At 42.1% G+C, this 16551-nt stretch overlaps 2 protein-coding genes across 2 annotated transcripts; one reads left to right on the top strand and one right to left on the bottom strand.

The window, feature by feature from the left end:
• Positions 1-2957: 2957 nt before the first annotated feature.
• On the top strand, positions 2958-3898 carry LOC119274751 (cyclin-dependent protein kinase inhibitor SMR1-like). The gene has a single exon (XM_037555478.1). It carries the CDS (start codon positions 3172-3174, stop codon positions 3595-3597), a length of 426 nt encoding a protein of 141 aa, XP_037411375.1. The 5' UTR covers positions 2958-3171; the 3' UTR covers positions 3598-3898.
• A 1158-nt stretch (positions 3899-5056) lies between these two features.
• LOC119274744 (syndetin-like) lies at positions 5057-15429 on the bottom strand. The gene is made up of 25 exons (XM_037555471.1): positions 14914-15429; positions 14638-14805; positions 14480-14554; positions 14072-14150; positions 13767-13831; positions 13592-13681; positions 13191-13280; positions 12839-12925; positions 12600-12683; positions 12375-12494; positions 12091-12119; positions 11451-11583; positions 10524-10964; positions 9497-9966; positions 9348-9411; positions 9147-9249; positions 8856-9028; positions 7581-7706; positions 7416-7486; positions 7184-7246; positions 6555-6627; positions 6171-6290; positions 6009-6086; positions 5549-5599; positions 5057-5460 (listed from the first exon to the last, which is right to left on the bottom strand). The coding sequence occupies exons 1-25, from the start codon at positions 15166-15168 to the stop codon at positions 5350-5352; spliced, it is 3219 nt and encodes a 1072-aa protein (XP_037411368.1). The 5' UTR covers positions 15169-15429; the 3' UTR covers positions 5057-5349.
• Between the last annotated feature and the right edge of the window lie 1122 nt (positions 15430-16551).

Here is a 16551-nt window from a genome sequence, read left to right as displayed (position 1 = left end):
TGAATAATTCCAAATTTAACATGGCACACCTATTGGTCTATGTTACCTCTACAAAAAAATAAAGGCAACAAGAGGCATCGAATGTCATATGGTCCAAAAAGGTGAGACACGTTCCTTATCGGAACCACGAGGCTTATTGTGAGAAGCTCCAGTTTGTAAGAAGCTTTTACCAAAACTTGTCCCAAAGTGGACAAAAAATTACCACGGCATAAATGTGCCATGTCACGATATCATGCCAAGTTTCATGAATTTCAAGCGAGTTTTGGATTTGCAGGAATTTAAAAAACCAAGATTCTCAATGTTTGCAGCTGAACCACGACGCTGATATGTTCGAAATTCATTCCCATTTATTTCATGGGACCTAAACACGCACCCAAGGACATGATTTTACAACCCATTTTGGTGCACTGGAGCATGTGCTTGCGGTTCAGATTTGAATTATGCATATTATATGCCTAGTAAACTCGATTAATGTATAAAAAAGCAAACAAACCCTAAATAATTCCACATTTTAACACGACACTCCTATAGTTGCATGTTCACCGCAAATAAATGTTCTAGCAATCCAAACACCGTCCTTTGTCGATGTAACCCCATTTTTTCTTTCCGGTCAAAATGAAAATCAAGTACATCACAAACAATTGGCACTAAGGCGACACCAAGTTGTTGTTCTTTACTTTGATGACATCCTAGTTAATAGAAAATATCTTGATAATCACCTGATATGTGTTGTGATGAAGTGCTACGTAGCCAGGAATTGTTCCACGACATTAATAAGTGGACCTTTTACACTGCACAACTCGTTTTCTTAGGCATCGTTGTTTCCTCAAATGGCATAAAGTTGATGAGTTTAAGATTGGAACAATAAAAAGTTGGCATCAACCCACTAATGTGACACAAGTACCAAGTTTGCCATTTATGAGCTTTCTAGGTTTGCGGGGCCGACACCATCCCCCTCAAACCAAATTGTATCAAAATTCTAATCCTCTTGCCTAAGAGTTTGAGCTTTGCGAAAGGCGGCTTCAGCTATCGCCACTTGGACCTCCTCGGGGCAGATTGGCAATTACATTTCGAGGCATGGCCCGTGCTAGGTTCAAAGATAGGGCAACTATCTACTACAATTTGTTCAAAATTAGAATCTGGCAAAGCGTCAAGTGCACAATGGGTGATACTCTTTCTTAGATTTCTTCACACTATTCCAACACAACACTACTCCCTCTGTGTTTGAAATGCTTGTTTTTTGGGATATTTATACGGTCTGCTTTGATCATCTATTAAAAATAGTTATACATTGCAATATTGTAAGTTTGATGTTTTCAATGTTGACAACTCTTCTGGATTGATAATCAAACATGTAAAGGTTGACCAATGCAATTTCTACAATGAGTAACATTTTGAAAAGGAATGAGTAGTAGTAGATTTATCCATTTTTTTTTTGTTGTGGAATTGATACTAACACAATTCATGAGATTCGCTCACAAAATTGTTATTTAATGTGATGATGACTTCTAAGATAACTAACTTAACTGACATGTTTTCAAGAATCTTTCTATATTTTTAATATCAAAACTGAAAGGGGAAATTTTGTTTCTACCACTCTAGATTTTGCTAATTTTACTTATGCCACTCTCAAATTTGACATTTAACTTTTGCCACTCTTAGATTGTGACAGTGTATCACAATTGACATTCCGTGGCAAAAGCAAAAATAATTGGAGTGGCAATTGTGATACATTGTCAAATGCTAATAGTGTCAAAAGTAAAAAAATAATACTTTTGGCTTTTGTCACGAAATGGCAGTTGTGATACATTATCAAAAGCTATAATGGCAAAAGTGAAATGTCAAATTTAGAATGGCATAAGTAAAATTGGCAAAAGTTAGAGTGGCAAAAACAAATTTTCCCAAACTGAGAAGTATTATTTCGAAAAGGACAAATGTTTTCTATCACCTGATGGTTGTTACACTCACATGAGTTTTGAATGTTGTATGCAGTATCTATCAAACCAGAGAGTATGCACGCATAGTAGCTAGTATATATGCTTTTTAGGTTGTATATACTTTTTTATTTTTTTATACGTATAAATATAAATTTAAAAAATGCAAAAAATTATGGACTCACGTGTAGTTTTTTTCATATAGTTTGCTTTGATCTTAGATATAGTATATGAACATACTTAAATGAATAAAGTAATACTCCCTCCGTTCCTTGATATAAGGTATATAGATTTTTGAGAAAAAAATCCGAAATATAAGGTGTATTGCGTTGTACCACTCGTCTGGATAATGTTTTTAGGGAATTGATTACATTTCCTTATATTAGGCAAGCTCCTCTATTTTCTCATGTCAATTAGTTAGGTGTAATCTCGCCCAAAACTTATAAAATTTTCCCAAAAACTATACACCCTTTAAGGAACGGAGGGAGTATATATTACCATATGATAGTACGGAGGGGTATATATGACATGAAGGTAAAACCACCGGATGGTAGGATATGTTTTCCTCGTTAGAAAATATGTATGCCTTTTCGGAAAAAAAAGGAAAAAATATGTATGACTTAATGTCTATGTGTAAGACGTTATGCGTTATGAAAGAGGGAGAGTGCAGACTTTAGTTAGACGGTTGAAAGTGTAGTGTTAAAAAACACTCCTCTATTATGAGACAGAGGGAGTAGTTTGGGTTGCTTAGGATAAGATGAGGTAAAAGTGAAGCGGAGTTTAGGTCAAATACGGCCAACAAAGGCTCCACTGCCGGTAGTCCTATCCTAGCCGCACCACCACCTGTATCTGTATGTACTAGTACAACTAAACTATAGTAGTACAAAGAGAAGAGAAACAGTAGTACAAGGACCTAAACGCAAAAACGAAATCGAACTAGCCGTGGTGGGCACAAAAGGACACGCGCCCAGTACAAAAGTGCGGCTACAAAGGCGGGCCCTTTCTCCCAAAACCGGAGCATATCCCCAGCTAAACCCACCTCGCATCGCATCAGCAACAAAGTGCCCCAAGCAACCTCCCCTCCTCCCCGAGCTCCCTCGTTCCCTCCACTACCCCGCACGCGCCGCCACCATACGCCACGCACCACCAACCCAAGAAGCCCCCTCTTCCTTCTTCCTTCCCTCTCACAGGCACAAGAGTAGGTGCCGCCGGCCGGCATCGAGATTCGAGACCAACCATGTCGGCGTCGCCCGAGTTCTACAAGCCGGCGCCGGCCTTCTCCCCGTGCCGCTCGCCGCTTGCCCCGCGCGGAGACGTCGCCGCAGGAGCGGCCGGCGGAGCAGGAGCGGCAGCAGGAGGAGCAGACCAGCAGGCAGGCGCGTGGGAGGAGCAGTGCTGCCGGACGCCGACGGGCGCGGGGAGCGAGCTGAAGCAGGCGGCCGCAACGTGCCCGCCGGCGCCGAGGAAGCCGCGGGCGCCGGCCGCGCCGTGCCGGAAGCGGCTGTTCGAGGTGGAGGTGTTCAGCCTGCGGCTGGACGAGCTGGAGCGCCTCTTCTGGCGCCCGCACGCGCCGCCGCCGCCGCCGGAGAAGAAGGCCAAGCTCAAGCGCCGCAGGGTGGCGCCGCCGAGCGCCTCGCCGTCGCCGGGGCCCAGCAAGAGCTAGCTCGCCAGCAGGACGTGCGCCTCCCGGCCGGCCAAGCCGCTTTGGCCTGCCGGTGCTGGTCGCGGTAGGCAGCTAGTGTAAGATTTGGTACGTTTTTACTGCTGTACTCGTGCTCAATTAGGTCAGTTCGTGGTACCCGTAGCTAGGTAGCAGTAGTAGCAGGAGCAGTTCTTTCTTTTTACTGTATGTGATACCCCGTAGCGCCGTGGTCAATGGAGTAATAGTAGTAAGCACTAGTAAACTTGTAACAGGTTAAATTTCCTTCTTCCATAGTGTAATAACAGGTTTAAATTCCCTTCCATGGAGATGGAGTGCAGGCTGTATAGATGTGTAATGAGACGCTCGATCGATGCTGTATCTGCCTATGTACCAGTCCAAGCAGTCTCGTTCCCAATACAAGCACTCCATACCACTTATTTGTTCTTCAGTCCTGTGTCTATTTTCTCTGGAATTTTAGCCTTGTTCTGTTTGGAGGGGGGGTTAATAAATCCAAAATCCCCCCAATTCCCTCCAACCATCTCGAGTCTAATCCCATGGCAAGAGGATTGTTAACCGAACAAGGCCAGGTGGGTCGCTGCCATGCTTAGGGGAAGCTAGGGCACGAGAGATGCTGTGATTCGTCAGTGATTTTGAGCAGTTTTCTATGGAATAATCCTGGCTTCCTTGCACGATGGTTGGCGTGGGGCGCCTCGTACGCCGGCGCGGCCGGCCCTATGCTGCCTATGCGAGCTGCTGTCTCCGTCCGTCGTTGTCGCCTACGTTGCCCGCTTGGTGGCGTTCTGTTTCCCTTTGATTGCAACCCTGGTTCCGAATGGATTCTTAACTCCTTCCCTTCAGTGGATCACACAGCGACGGCCGCATCTTGTTACTTACTATAAAAATCTGGCCCTGCGCGATGCCGGCCGCAGGGGAGAGGAGGAATCACCCGTGCAGAGGTAAAGAGAGCAGTGGTACAAACTAGCAATGATATGCCGCCGTGACTTTTACCGAAGTTTCTGCAGCTTTTTGGCGCCCGCAGCTCGTGAGGCGGAATGATTCCGCCACCACTGGTGCTCATGAATGTGTTGGGGGGTGTTCAGTGTTCGCAGGCAGTTTCTGTCCTGGAATAGTCCGGCCGCAGGCGCTGCGAGAGGCGACGGCGTACGGCCGGGGAGATCTCCTGATGCCCGTTGCAGCCTTCCAGGCCCCCATCATCACGTCGTCCTCAAATCCTTCTGCCTTGCCGGGGAACACTGTATTCTGGGCGCAACTTTTCTAGGTAAATTGCTGTGTGTACGTATACGATTTCCATACGGGTGAACGCAGCAGAGCCCGTATCGTATCATTATGGTTCCGATATGGGCATTATTACAGCATCATTCATTTGAAATTTTAACACCTCAATCTGCTGCATCCATGACGCGCAATTGCTGTCATTTAAGACGCGTGCAGAAAGCTGAGGACGAGCAGCACGTTCGCATACCTGGATGGCTATTCGATTTCGTATTTATTGAGCCAACGCTCGTCATGTACGGTGTACATACAGTACTGTACTGTTCGTTTGCTTCTGGTTGCTAACCCAGCTAAATCACTATGATACAAGGCTCTTGTCCCATAAATATACACCAAGGAAGGATAATGATGGTAGCATGAAAATGTAAAGAGGTTGAAAGAATTGACAATATCGATGCAGACCAAAAATATAAGAGGAAAACAGCTCTATATGCAGCTGGAGCAAACAAAAATGAAACGGTTACAAACCACAGCCTTCACCTACGACGCTGCCTCGATCTTCTCAATGGTTTCTAACCTCGTTTTCCTTTTCCATCCTTTCATGGTGGCCACGAGGTTAACCAGCCCAACAACCTGGCTCTTGCTGTATTCCTACAGAGTTACGCAGCGATAGACGGTGTAAATTATTTGCATCTTCTAGTTTAAAATGAGCTTCTAGTAAGATTCTCCGAATTCTTACTGGATGAGACCGTGCCCAGTGGACATACTCCGTCTCTGGCAAATAATAAGCCTGTTTTATTCAAGGAAGAATCGTTAACAGCAATGGTCTTTGTCAATACTGAATTTATATGGGAAATGAAACACAAGGTTAAATGACGTCCGTGTAGAAGGTACTCCAGGCAGAACTAATGCCATTAAATTACGGTAATGCTATTCAGCTGACGTTCGCTGGGAGGGGATGGCAAATCAAACGTTTTTTTATGGCAATTTATACTGTCGTGAGGATGTCAATTTTACTTTGCAAGCACAGCAAATCCTGGCAAAAAATTGAACTGAGGCAGATTTGCCATGCTTGCCAACTAAACTTGCCATCCTCGGCCAACATAAATTGCCATGCTTCCCAGCTGACGTTCGCTGGTTAAGCCAGTCCTTAAGGTACTGGTATGCACATGATGGTTCAACAAATCTGTGTTACATACCTTCACGAAAGTCTCCACAATTTGTAGCCTCGGCTTAACATTTGACGATACTATGTGTTGCAGTCCATTGATCAATACCTGAAAGAACAGCAAAACTCTTATACCAAGTCTTGCTCCATGCCTTTCATCAACTCACAAAACATCATTGCGTAAGATTACAACCTGAAGGTCAAGTGACATCAATGCACGCCCTTCATCAGTGCACCTTTTCACTCTAGACAGCCCTTCAACTAACACTTCTGCAATGCTCTCTATGCCATAGTCCAGCAAGAGGTGTTGGAGCTGGGGAGAACATGAGAAATTTAATTGCCTTCAATAACGGTAATCATCAAAATTTTGTTAGGAGGAACAAATGCATAGATTCTTGAATTCTGGAAAGTTACTCCCTCCGTTCCAAAATAAGTGTCGTGGTTTTAGCAAATTTGAACTAAAACCACAGCACTTATTTTGAAACAGAGGGAGTAAAAATTTAGTTAACACACGCGTAATAAACAAAGTCAAGTGATACTAAAGAGAAAAATATTCAGTTAACTGGCTCGCGCTAACCTCCTTAGAAATTCCTCCATGATCCAATCTTGTTTTGTAATGTTTGAATTCGCCCAATAATAAATCAACGTAACTGGAATAGAAAAAAAGGTCCAAACCAAACAATAATCAGTGGCACTTTCAGAGCATCATGTATTCAGCTTCACAGTACCAAGGAGTAACACTGACTGCAAGCGTAGAAGGTGTGATTTTATCTTTCAAAAACTAAACTTTGCAAGACATAGAAAGGAAGCAATACTATATAGCCATAGAACTCCATCAACATCGCATGCAAATTAAAAAGGGCAGCCCCAGTGCATGTAGCTCCCGCTTGCGCAGGGTCTGGGGAAGGGTCCGACCACTTTGGGTCTATTGTACGCAGCCTTTCCCTACATTTCTGTAAGAGGCTGTTTCCAGGACTTGAACCCGTGACCTCATGGTCACAAGGCAGCAGCTTTACCACTGCGCTAAGGCTCCCCTTCAACATCGCATGCAAATTGATGGATTTAATTTGAAAACTATAATGCACAAGTGAATAAGACACAGTGCCAGAGAATATTCAAACGGAACATAAAAAAGGGCCAAAGAGAGAGACTCAAAGCAAGAATTTTCAAGCTCCTGGCAAAAAAGCGGCTTAAATATAACCATACCCATTGTGGTCTGTGCCAAGCTCCTTGACCTCCCATTTGGCATTTGCTATCTTATCCGGATACCTGAAAAGCACATCAAATGCAGTAGCTGAGCAAGATACTATTGTTATATACTTCTAATAGCATCTATGGAGATGCCTATCTCACCCAAGTTATACTCGGCCAAAAGAAATATTAATGACACAAAATTTCAAGGGATTCACGGAACACATGAAAAGTTTATTCAGCATACCCATTGATATGCAAAAGCATCCGTGCACTTGTTCTATGAATGTGCTCAGCCAAGTCTGGAACTGTGTCCACCTATCATAAACAAGAAAAATGGCGGATTTCAGCATTTACACAGAACGTACCATGGACAATAGCAGCAGCAGTTACAACAAAAGTCGAGATTTACCAATGTCCCAAAAAACTCTTCAACAACAGAAGTATTATTTTGAGACAACACAGAATGTAGGTGGACTCTAGATCTGGTCAAAACTCGAGCAACCAGTGATACTGTTTCGGCAGCTGCGCATCTCTCCTGTGAGAAAAGGAAAAGTTCCAAATATAGATTCAGGTATTCACTCCCCACTCATAATAGTAGGTTTAAGGTAAACTGGGATATGGAACTATGGGGATTGTGGACATACAGACATACATTTTTCTTATACTAATGTGAAGAAAAAGCTTATAATAGCATCCATGGCGCTTTATAAAACATATGTTCAGGCACAAAAATAATCTGCTAGTCATATGCTTTTTAAACACCTAATTAAGCAGAAGGAAACTTCAGAAAACAAAATTTTCAGTTTGACCTAGTTCATGAGAGAATTACACTGATAGTGAGGCACGCGTTCAAGGACTTATGTAAGGATGTTATCATAAAGGAAGGATCACATCAGCCTCATGCCTACACCTTATAAATTTCTCCCAGTCCTACATCTAGATTCTTTCCATTGTGCCCTTTTTTAAATGACACATAATCCTCCATTAATTTGTACATGAAAATCATCTGCAGACAATATTTGTTTTTTCTTACTTTTGCCCTCCACTTTCTCCACCATACTCCAGTTATAGGCCGACAATGACAAGGACTCTGCTCTCCTCACTATCCACAAGTAACTTCACAAGGCTAAAAGGACTCGGCATCCCCTCACATTACATCCAAAAGTTTTGCCTTCCCAATAACCAGCTGCTATAACTTCTTTCTCATATTCACACAAATCAATATAAGCTACCCCCTCCGTATCAAAATATAAGACGTTTTTGTAGGCTGCGGTGCCAAGGGGAGCAATTGGCTATTAAAAGAAAACCGTGAACCAAATATGGAAAACTGTTCCATGGTAACCAGCAGAAATGAATGTACTAAATTCATCACAGCTGCGAGTTTATCTTTTTAAATTTAGAAACATATTGGAGCAGTTAATGCTGAAGCCATGAAAATATAGACATGTCGCTAATGTTATGGAACTTCATTCACGGCCTCTTAATAACTCCAAGGGCTGCATGAAACCATGAATTAACAGACATGACCTGAATTCTTATGAAGCAAGCTCAAGCCAAATGTGTTGTCTATGACAGGCAAACATTAAATTTATGGTGAGTACTGTACTCAGTTCCAAATACTAAAAATATGTTGAAGTGCACATACATAAGGCTATAAGCATAGCCATGTAAAACAAGCTGTTACCTTTAGCCCATAGGAGGTGAACATCGAGCTTGGGGGCGCAGTAGGCATCACATCCATTTGGGCAATAGTTGAACCAATTGACAAAGGTGATGAAGATGGATACAAACTGTTCTGTGGTTTAATCCACTGATCAGAGTCTTGTGTTATTTTTGATAAAGCCGCTTTAAGCCGAACTGAATACAACACAAGCATCAGAAAGGACATACGAGCTCCAAATCAGCAATCATGAATTTGCATTAATAGCAAAGAACCACGAGCCAAGAAAAATGTTGGATAAAGCATAACCCATACATGATTGAGAATCAGGTAGTGGCTTGCCACTTTGACTCCTGTCCTGGTACCCAAATGTCTCGTATATGTGGTGATAAAAGATGCCAAAAAGTTGGAACATGCCCTGGAATAAGTTGTTAAGTATGAACAGCAGAAGATATTCCACAAACTTCAAATGCATGCAATTTACCGCAACAAAAATCTTTTGACACCATAACTGACCTTAAAAAGCTCAACATTGACCATTTCCAGCTTTTGCATAAGTCTAGCGTATTTATCCATCATCCTGATTCCAGTGAAGCAGTGACAGCTTAGCTTAGGCAGTTATGTTATAGGAATTTCTCAAGTTAAGGTACATAAGTATTTGATACCTTAACAAAGAAAGTGATGATCCTGTCTGTGATGAAATGTCTCCATCTTTCCAATGTGAAGTATTGCCTTTCACAATTTTTGTTTTCAATGTCCTACTGGGCAATTGACTATCTTCATCAATGAAATCAGCAAGAAGGTCTTCATTCTCTTCATCAAATGGTGAATTATTTCCATTGCCAACTGATGAGTTGAACAGCACATTGCCCTTGGGGGATTCCGCAGAGCCATTCTCTAACTTGAAAGAAAATGGGTTCCCCATATTATGCCAGGAAGCAAATCCATTGTTTTGCCTTCCTGTATTGGTTGCAGTAGAATTTCCACGGAAATAATCTTTTGGCAAGGTAGAACTACCACTGGTAGGCGAAATCAGTGCAGCGCCATCACCAGTAAGTCCTGCTAAACTAATTATCTGACTAGCTTCAGCAGACATTATTGTCCAAGATTCCTTTTCCAGTACCATTTTAAGTGCCTGCCAAAAGAATCACAAAATGAAAACTATTAAAATGCCACACTGAAATAAAAGTCAAGAATGACCATGTGCCATCAATAAAGTAAAATGCCGACTAGAGCAATCCATACAATACCAGAACACAAAACAGTAGTGAAACATAGCAAAGATGTAAATGCCCCAGTTCATAATGCGGTTGTACTTGTACTGTTAAAAAACGAGCCGGGGGAGGGGGTGGATAGGGAAGCCTCAGGTTGTTTTATCAAAAGAGTGACAAGTGGATTTACTGTTGTACTGACTCAGGAAATTGATGCAAAGATAAACAGAAGCAGCCGCATAGAGATCAGTCTACAACAGCAAATCCTGAAATGCAATGGCTAAAACATTGGCACCATGTTTCTACAGAAACTACACTCTTTGCTCGATGCAATAGTTTCAACAGTGGTTTAATAACTTGACAGCACTCATGGAGTTTGCATAGTTGGATAAAGGTCTAGTGTGATAGTTTCCTTTTATCTGACCCACAGAACAATTAATGCTTGTACTCCTAATAACTGAATAGTAGTCATTGGGCATACATATATATTTTGCCGGTGAAAGGTCACTATGTAGTTCAAACAGACTGTCTTCAACTTCTGTCGGAATTCGCTAGCTTCAAACCCACAAAATGCTTCACCGGCCAAAATAAATATTGTGAGATCTTCATAGTTCTTCAGAAATTGGTATATGCTAGTTGAAGAAACAGCTGAACAAGCCAGTAAAACAGACAGGCGACTTGTTGCCAGTTGCCAAAGATTTCTCCGCCCCCTTTCAAATGTATATGCAACATGTTTTGTAGCATCTGTCCTCAGTTGATAGAATGGAGCATCTGTTCCTGATGTGCTAGCATCAGGATTACTGACAGAAGATGGCATCCTGTCGCTCTTCGTGGCAGCAACATCATCCTGATTGACTACTGCACTTGAATGGCTTCTTCCTGTATCAGCTGAAGTTCCACTTGGACTCTGAGATGTTTTATTCTGAAGAGAAGAAAACACAGGTTCCATTAATAACAAACATTTAAATCAGAATTGTTAAGAACTCAACCAAAATATTTCATCAGATTTAGATGCAAGTCTATGGGAAGATAGATCAAACTAGATTTGATTTACTTCATACTGAGATCAGGTCGACTGGCAACATATATGATTTTTACCAACTATCAGTTCCATAAACAGAGAAGAGTTTAAAAAACTGTTGAGATTTGACACCTGTATATAAGAAAATTCTTCAGCTGGAAGTTCCTACGGCATCACATATACAATCAATAACACAGAAAGTTTTAGTTTGTAGTTTTCCATAATGGCTTACACTTACTTAGAAATGGATTCACCAATTCTAGTACAAACATGATTCAGAAGGCAAGTCCAAATACGAATTGGTTTGCTTATGAGGCTGCCATTAATCTAGACACGCCATCAAAATTTCAAGAAAAAAATTGACCGCACACCTATAAAAGAAGTTACCTTTGCTTCTGGGCAAAAGCTCATAATAGCATAATATGACTGCATCAACGAAAATATGCTCTCAAGAGTTTTTAACAAGCAGGAGCGGAGTTTGGACTCAGGAACTTGAACACAAAGATCACTATATGTAAATCTGCAGAAAATAAACATCAGTGGAGTGAGTACTCAAGAGAAACTTGAATAGTGTCTGGTTTTATATTTGGAGTATCTAGCCCACAAGATTCCCTCAAAAAAACTGACATGGGTTTATCTGTAAAATGACACAAATGATAGGACACATTTACATACATCTTATACTGCTTTAGATGATTGGAAACAGTCGGTCAGTGTATGGCAACATGGACTGGGTTGGTACACCACTATTCTAGCAGAGAAGGGACCATGATTTTCCACAGAAACTGCAGCACTTGAGACAATAGCATGCGAACATATGAAGCTCCAATTTTTTAGTAAATCAATCCCAGTGTAAGATGTAAATTGTGAAACATAATCCTTTTAAGTTAATATAATAGTTTGGTTTGCCAAAAAAAATCATCCAAGGCTGATAAAATTCACCCATCCATATGTTATGGAAAACAGTGTAAGTTCTATTTAATCTTAGTGCAATGAAAAGAACAAACATAAGGTGCTAAATACATACCTATTTCTCTGCGTATTATTTCCCACCTCCTGCAATATTAGAGAAAATGGTATGTTATGGAAAGAGCTGTCATATTGCACAACAACCCAAGTGAGCAAAAATACATTACTACATAACTTGGACTGCAAGTCAATCTACTCTTATCTGGACCAAAGCAATCTACTAGACCTAGACTAACAGGAAACCCCTAAAAAATATGGCATGTGAAGAAGTTAACAGTAAAAGAGCGTATGAACAGCAAGAGTATAGCAAGAAAGAGTATGCCAATAAATCAGATGTGATACCTCTTCCAACATTTCCTTCAGGACAATATGTGTTCGAGAGAGTACTTCTTGCAAAAAGAAACTCTGCATCTTTTCAGCCATGCCAACAATGTCACCCATCAATGCGAATGCATCAATCACCTATAATTCAGAGTTAATTATTAAAAGGATATAATTCAAGAAAGTTAGCAAAAAATATAACCAACCCAAGAAAGCATACAAATTAATGGCCAGGTAAATACTCACAGTTAGATAGCTTTCTTCACTGAAGGTCTGACAAACTCCCAGTAAATGGTTGTCCAACTTTCTGATTGTCCTTGCTAACCATGCCTGCAGGGCAGAAATACCATCATCAGAATATAAATATGAAAAATAAAACAAACGAAGTGAGAAATGCAGATGACTCCGTCGAATTTGATGGTGCTCAAGAGTTTTGTTTCTCTGAATAACCCAACAGAAAACCATGGGATGAATGCCACAATTACCTCAATCCCTCGTCCCATTTCTTGTACGGCAGAAAGGCCTGAATAGTTCTCCAAGATTTGCAGATACTCTGGTAATAATTGAAATGCCTGCGACCATCAGTAAGGTATCATAAGGAAACTAACATAATTTGGACGAAAAATATGGATTGCCATACACATAGCAAACACACATCACTAGGGTCATTTAAGTGGAGTAACAAACAACCCTCATTCGAAAATGTGATTATGGGGTTGAAAACTACTGTAGTAAGATTGTGAAGTAAAGATTATGCATATACCTATCTTGAGTAGAGAAGAAGATAAACAACGAACTAGAGCAAATTAAAAGTGCTCATGGCCAAAATCAGCCTACCTGAAAGTAATTTTCTTTCTCAACAAAAGTTTCTAGCTCCATTTGCATATCTTGAGCATGTCGAAGTTCTGTAAGAACAGGAAGAACATCCTGCATTACACAAAAACTAAACCTTTTTATGTATAGATCCTCAATTCTAAGTATCTAGAGCTAGCTGTGGTGAAAGAGATATAGCATTTAAATTTAACAGTGCATTAAACATTAATAACTCCATCTTAAGAGTTAACACCATGATAGACAAAGGAAGTGTTGACCTAGAAGGAGTTAAAACACACCAAGAACCTCATCTTATAATAGAATTAGAATGGCAGCTCAGTGATCTTTATGAACAGCCTAGGGACAATCACCAAGCTTATCCAGTTAACGCAGAACATACAGATAAAACAACAGCAGGCACCTACCAACAAAGCTTGTTTTTTCTTCGATTTTACATTGACAACCAGATCCCTTGACACCTCATTCTTGGAAGAGGATATGTGCCTTCGACCGTTCTGAAATAATAATTAATTCATAAGGGCCAGATACCCATTAGGGGTAAAATAATGTTTGCAAGGAGAAATTTTCGTGAGGTAATACCATGCAGATCACATTTGCAACCTTTAAGTCTTGTTCTAACTCCATCACTAACTGCATCCCCTTCACTGGCCAAAAATTAGTATCAGAAATCTGGTTTTCGTTGAAAAGCGACATTTTGGTAGCAGATAATACATGTCTATTAATCATAACTAAAAGAGCTTAAAAACCTAAACATGTCAAAGGAGAAGCACCCATCGAATGGATCAGTCAAAGACAAAATTGCAAAGGAATTCAATGGAAATATATCCTATAGCATGCAGAGAAATAGAAAACTAATCAACTGTACAGTCTGATCGGACACATACCCATTTCTTCATGGTGACCCATAACATGATGAGACAATCGTTCTGCAATCTTGTCGAGCTGCGCTAATCTCGAAGTTGACTGTAAAAACGAAATGTGCATGTTAAGAAAAAAGATGGAAAGTGTTAATGTGGTAACAGAAGTGCACATGCATAGAGAGAACTGAACTTTTGGTGGCGATTGTCAAATATATTCATGGATAACTAGAATGATAGGAACGACAAAAGGGAGTCGGTTTCTTCTACAGAGGGCATAAGTTGCATTCATAAGGCAATTACTTCCGAACTGTCATTAACATATCCGCACTGGTATGCGTGCAAATGTCACTCGGAAGAATGGACTACATAAGTTTGTACATAGCATGCACTGTGGTGATAATGACTTGAGGTGATTATAACTGGCACACTGACCTGCTTATCAAAATAGGTGGCGTCACCAGCTCCTTCCGAAATATTTGCCAGAATGTACTTTATGGGGTCGAATTCCTGCACATAATTCGAACTCAAAAGCATCAAGCCCAACTGGCACAAAGCGGCAGCACCCACGCCTCGAAAAATGCAGCACCAACCTCCTCGTAGAACACCTCCTCGAGCTCATCCACTGCTGGCCCCTGCGGGTTGCTCCCGTAGATCGAGACCAGGTCCTCCGAATTGGACGGCAGGTTGATCCTCTCGTGCGGTGGCAGCCCGGCGATCGCGCGTGCAGCGGCCGCCGCAGCAGCAGCTCGAGCTGGAACCTATAGGCGCACGGCACAATGATAAGCAACCAACCACTAATCGCCGGATCCAACACGGGACGACGGGTGGACGGCGGGGAGGGAGGGAGGGATGGAGCAAGACGGTACCTCGGGGCGGGAAGGGGCAGGGGCTGGGGTCGCGGGGATGAGGCCGAGGGAGCGCGCGGAGCGGACGGAGCTGAGGAGCCTCTCGCTGACGCGGGAGAGGTCCATGCCGCCGCCCTGGATCAGGAGCAGGGGCAGGAAGACGAGCGGCGAGGGCCCCGACTCGAAGAGCTCGCCACCGCCGCCGCCGAAGAGGGAGTGGGAGGCGGAGGAGGAGGAGGCCGATGGCGCGGTAGGCGGCGGCGCGTCGCCCCGCATCTCAGCGGCGCCGCGCCCCCTCGGCGCGGCGGGGGACCATGGGAGGGAGCGCCGCCCGCGGCAGCTCCCAGATCCGCGCGCCGGTTAGGGCTCGCCCCGCGCGTCGTCGGTGGGCTGGATCGCGCGGGGGGGAGGACCGGGTGGTTGGTCGGTCGGTCGGTCGGTCGCGTGGCTCCTGTGTGTCTGCGTGTGTTGGAGTGGGGGGAGAGGACGCACGGAACGGGGCTGGAGGAGAAGAAAGAGCGGTGAGGTAATAGGCGAGACGAGGAAGGGGATGAACTGGGTTTTTTTCTTGTTTCTCCGCGGCATTTTTCCATGGGGAAAGGTCGCCGTGTTTTCGGGTAGTAGCTTCGAATCACTATCTTGTGAAGCGTTCGGGCTACGTGTGTTGATATGTTTCCTTTCCAAACAAGAAAAACAGGGGTAGTTTAAGTTTTTGAACAGTGCATAACTGTAAAAGAAAACAGTGCAGGCTTTGATTCAAAATAATCGCAAAGGAAATTTGGAGGATTCTAGTTTTATGAAAAAAATCCTACGCACGATGTTTGCTTCATAGAACCATATTCCATAGTTTTTTTCTTAGGATTCATTTCTACGAGATTTAGAAAAAAATCGTCCACTCCAACCACATGTGAAGAATTTTTTGTTTTGCATGTACACAATCAAACATACAACTAACCATGTATTATTGAAAAATGGCATCACACCGTATTAACGTGCTTTTACCTTTTTTTATGTTTTTGATGAATCCTTTGAACCACATAGGCTTTGATTGAGTTTGAGCTTTTGCTTGTTTAGGTCTAAACTATCATAATTTTACTTGGTGAGATGCTCGGTGCGTGTAACTATAAAGTGAACGGCAAAGACACGCCTATGTGCTTGAGGCGAGCTCAAATGATCCGACAAGGGTAATAATCGACCAAGCCTTAACAAAAAGAAAAATATGATACATATTCCGTTGGTGCATGAATTGGTTGCGACATATTTCATTAGGATCTGGTTGTTTAATAATATGAGAACTAAAATTTAAATTTCATTTCTCATATTATTAATTCAAATACATAAGATTTATTGTATTTGATTTGGCCCATAGATTTTATGGCGATAAAGTTGTATTGATCATCCTTACGCTTGTGTAATTATCGGTGCTAATTGTGCTGGGACACAACCAACACATACAGTGCATAGCATACAGCCATACACCACACGTTATACATTGATACCATAAATTTCATTGCACTTGCATAACCAAAGAGGATTAATACAACCCTACCATATGTTTGCATACAATGTTATGCCACATGTATGAGGTTTGCACAATATAACAACAACACTAGTAAAAAGAAGATTTGATGAATTATGGACTCTGTCAACCATGGACAA

This window comes from Triticum dicoccoides, chromosome 1A (assembly GCF_002162155.2).
Source record: "Triticum dicoccoides isolate Atlit2015 ecotype Zavitan chromosome 1A, WEW_v2.0, whole genome shotgun sequence".
Taxonomy (NCBI): domain Eukaryota; kingdom Viridiplantae; phylum Streptophyta; class Magnoliopsida; order Poales; family Poaceae; genus Triticum; species Triticum dicoccoides.
Note: the sequence above shows the minus strand (reverse complement) of the source record. Positions and strands in the feature narration are given on the sequence as shown.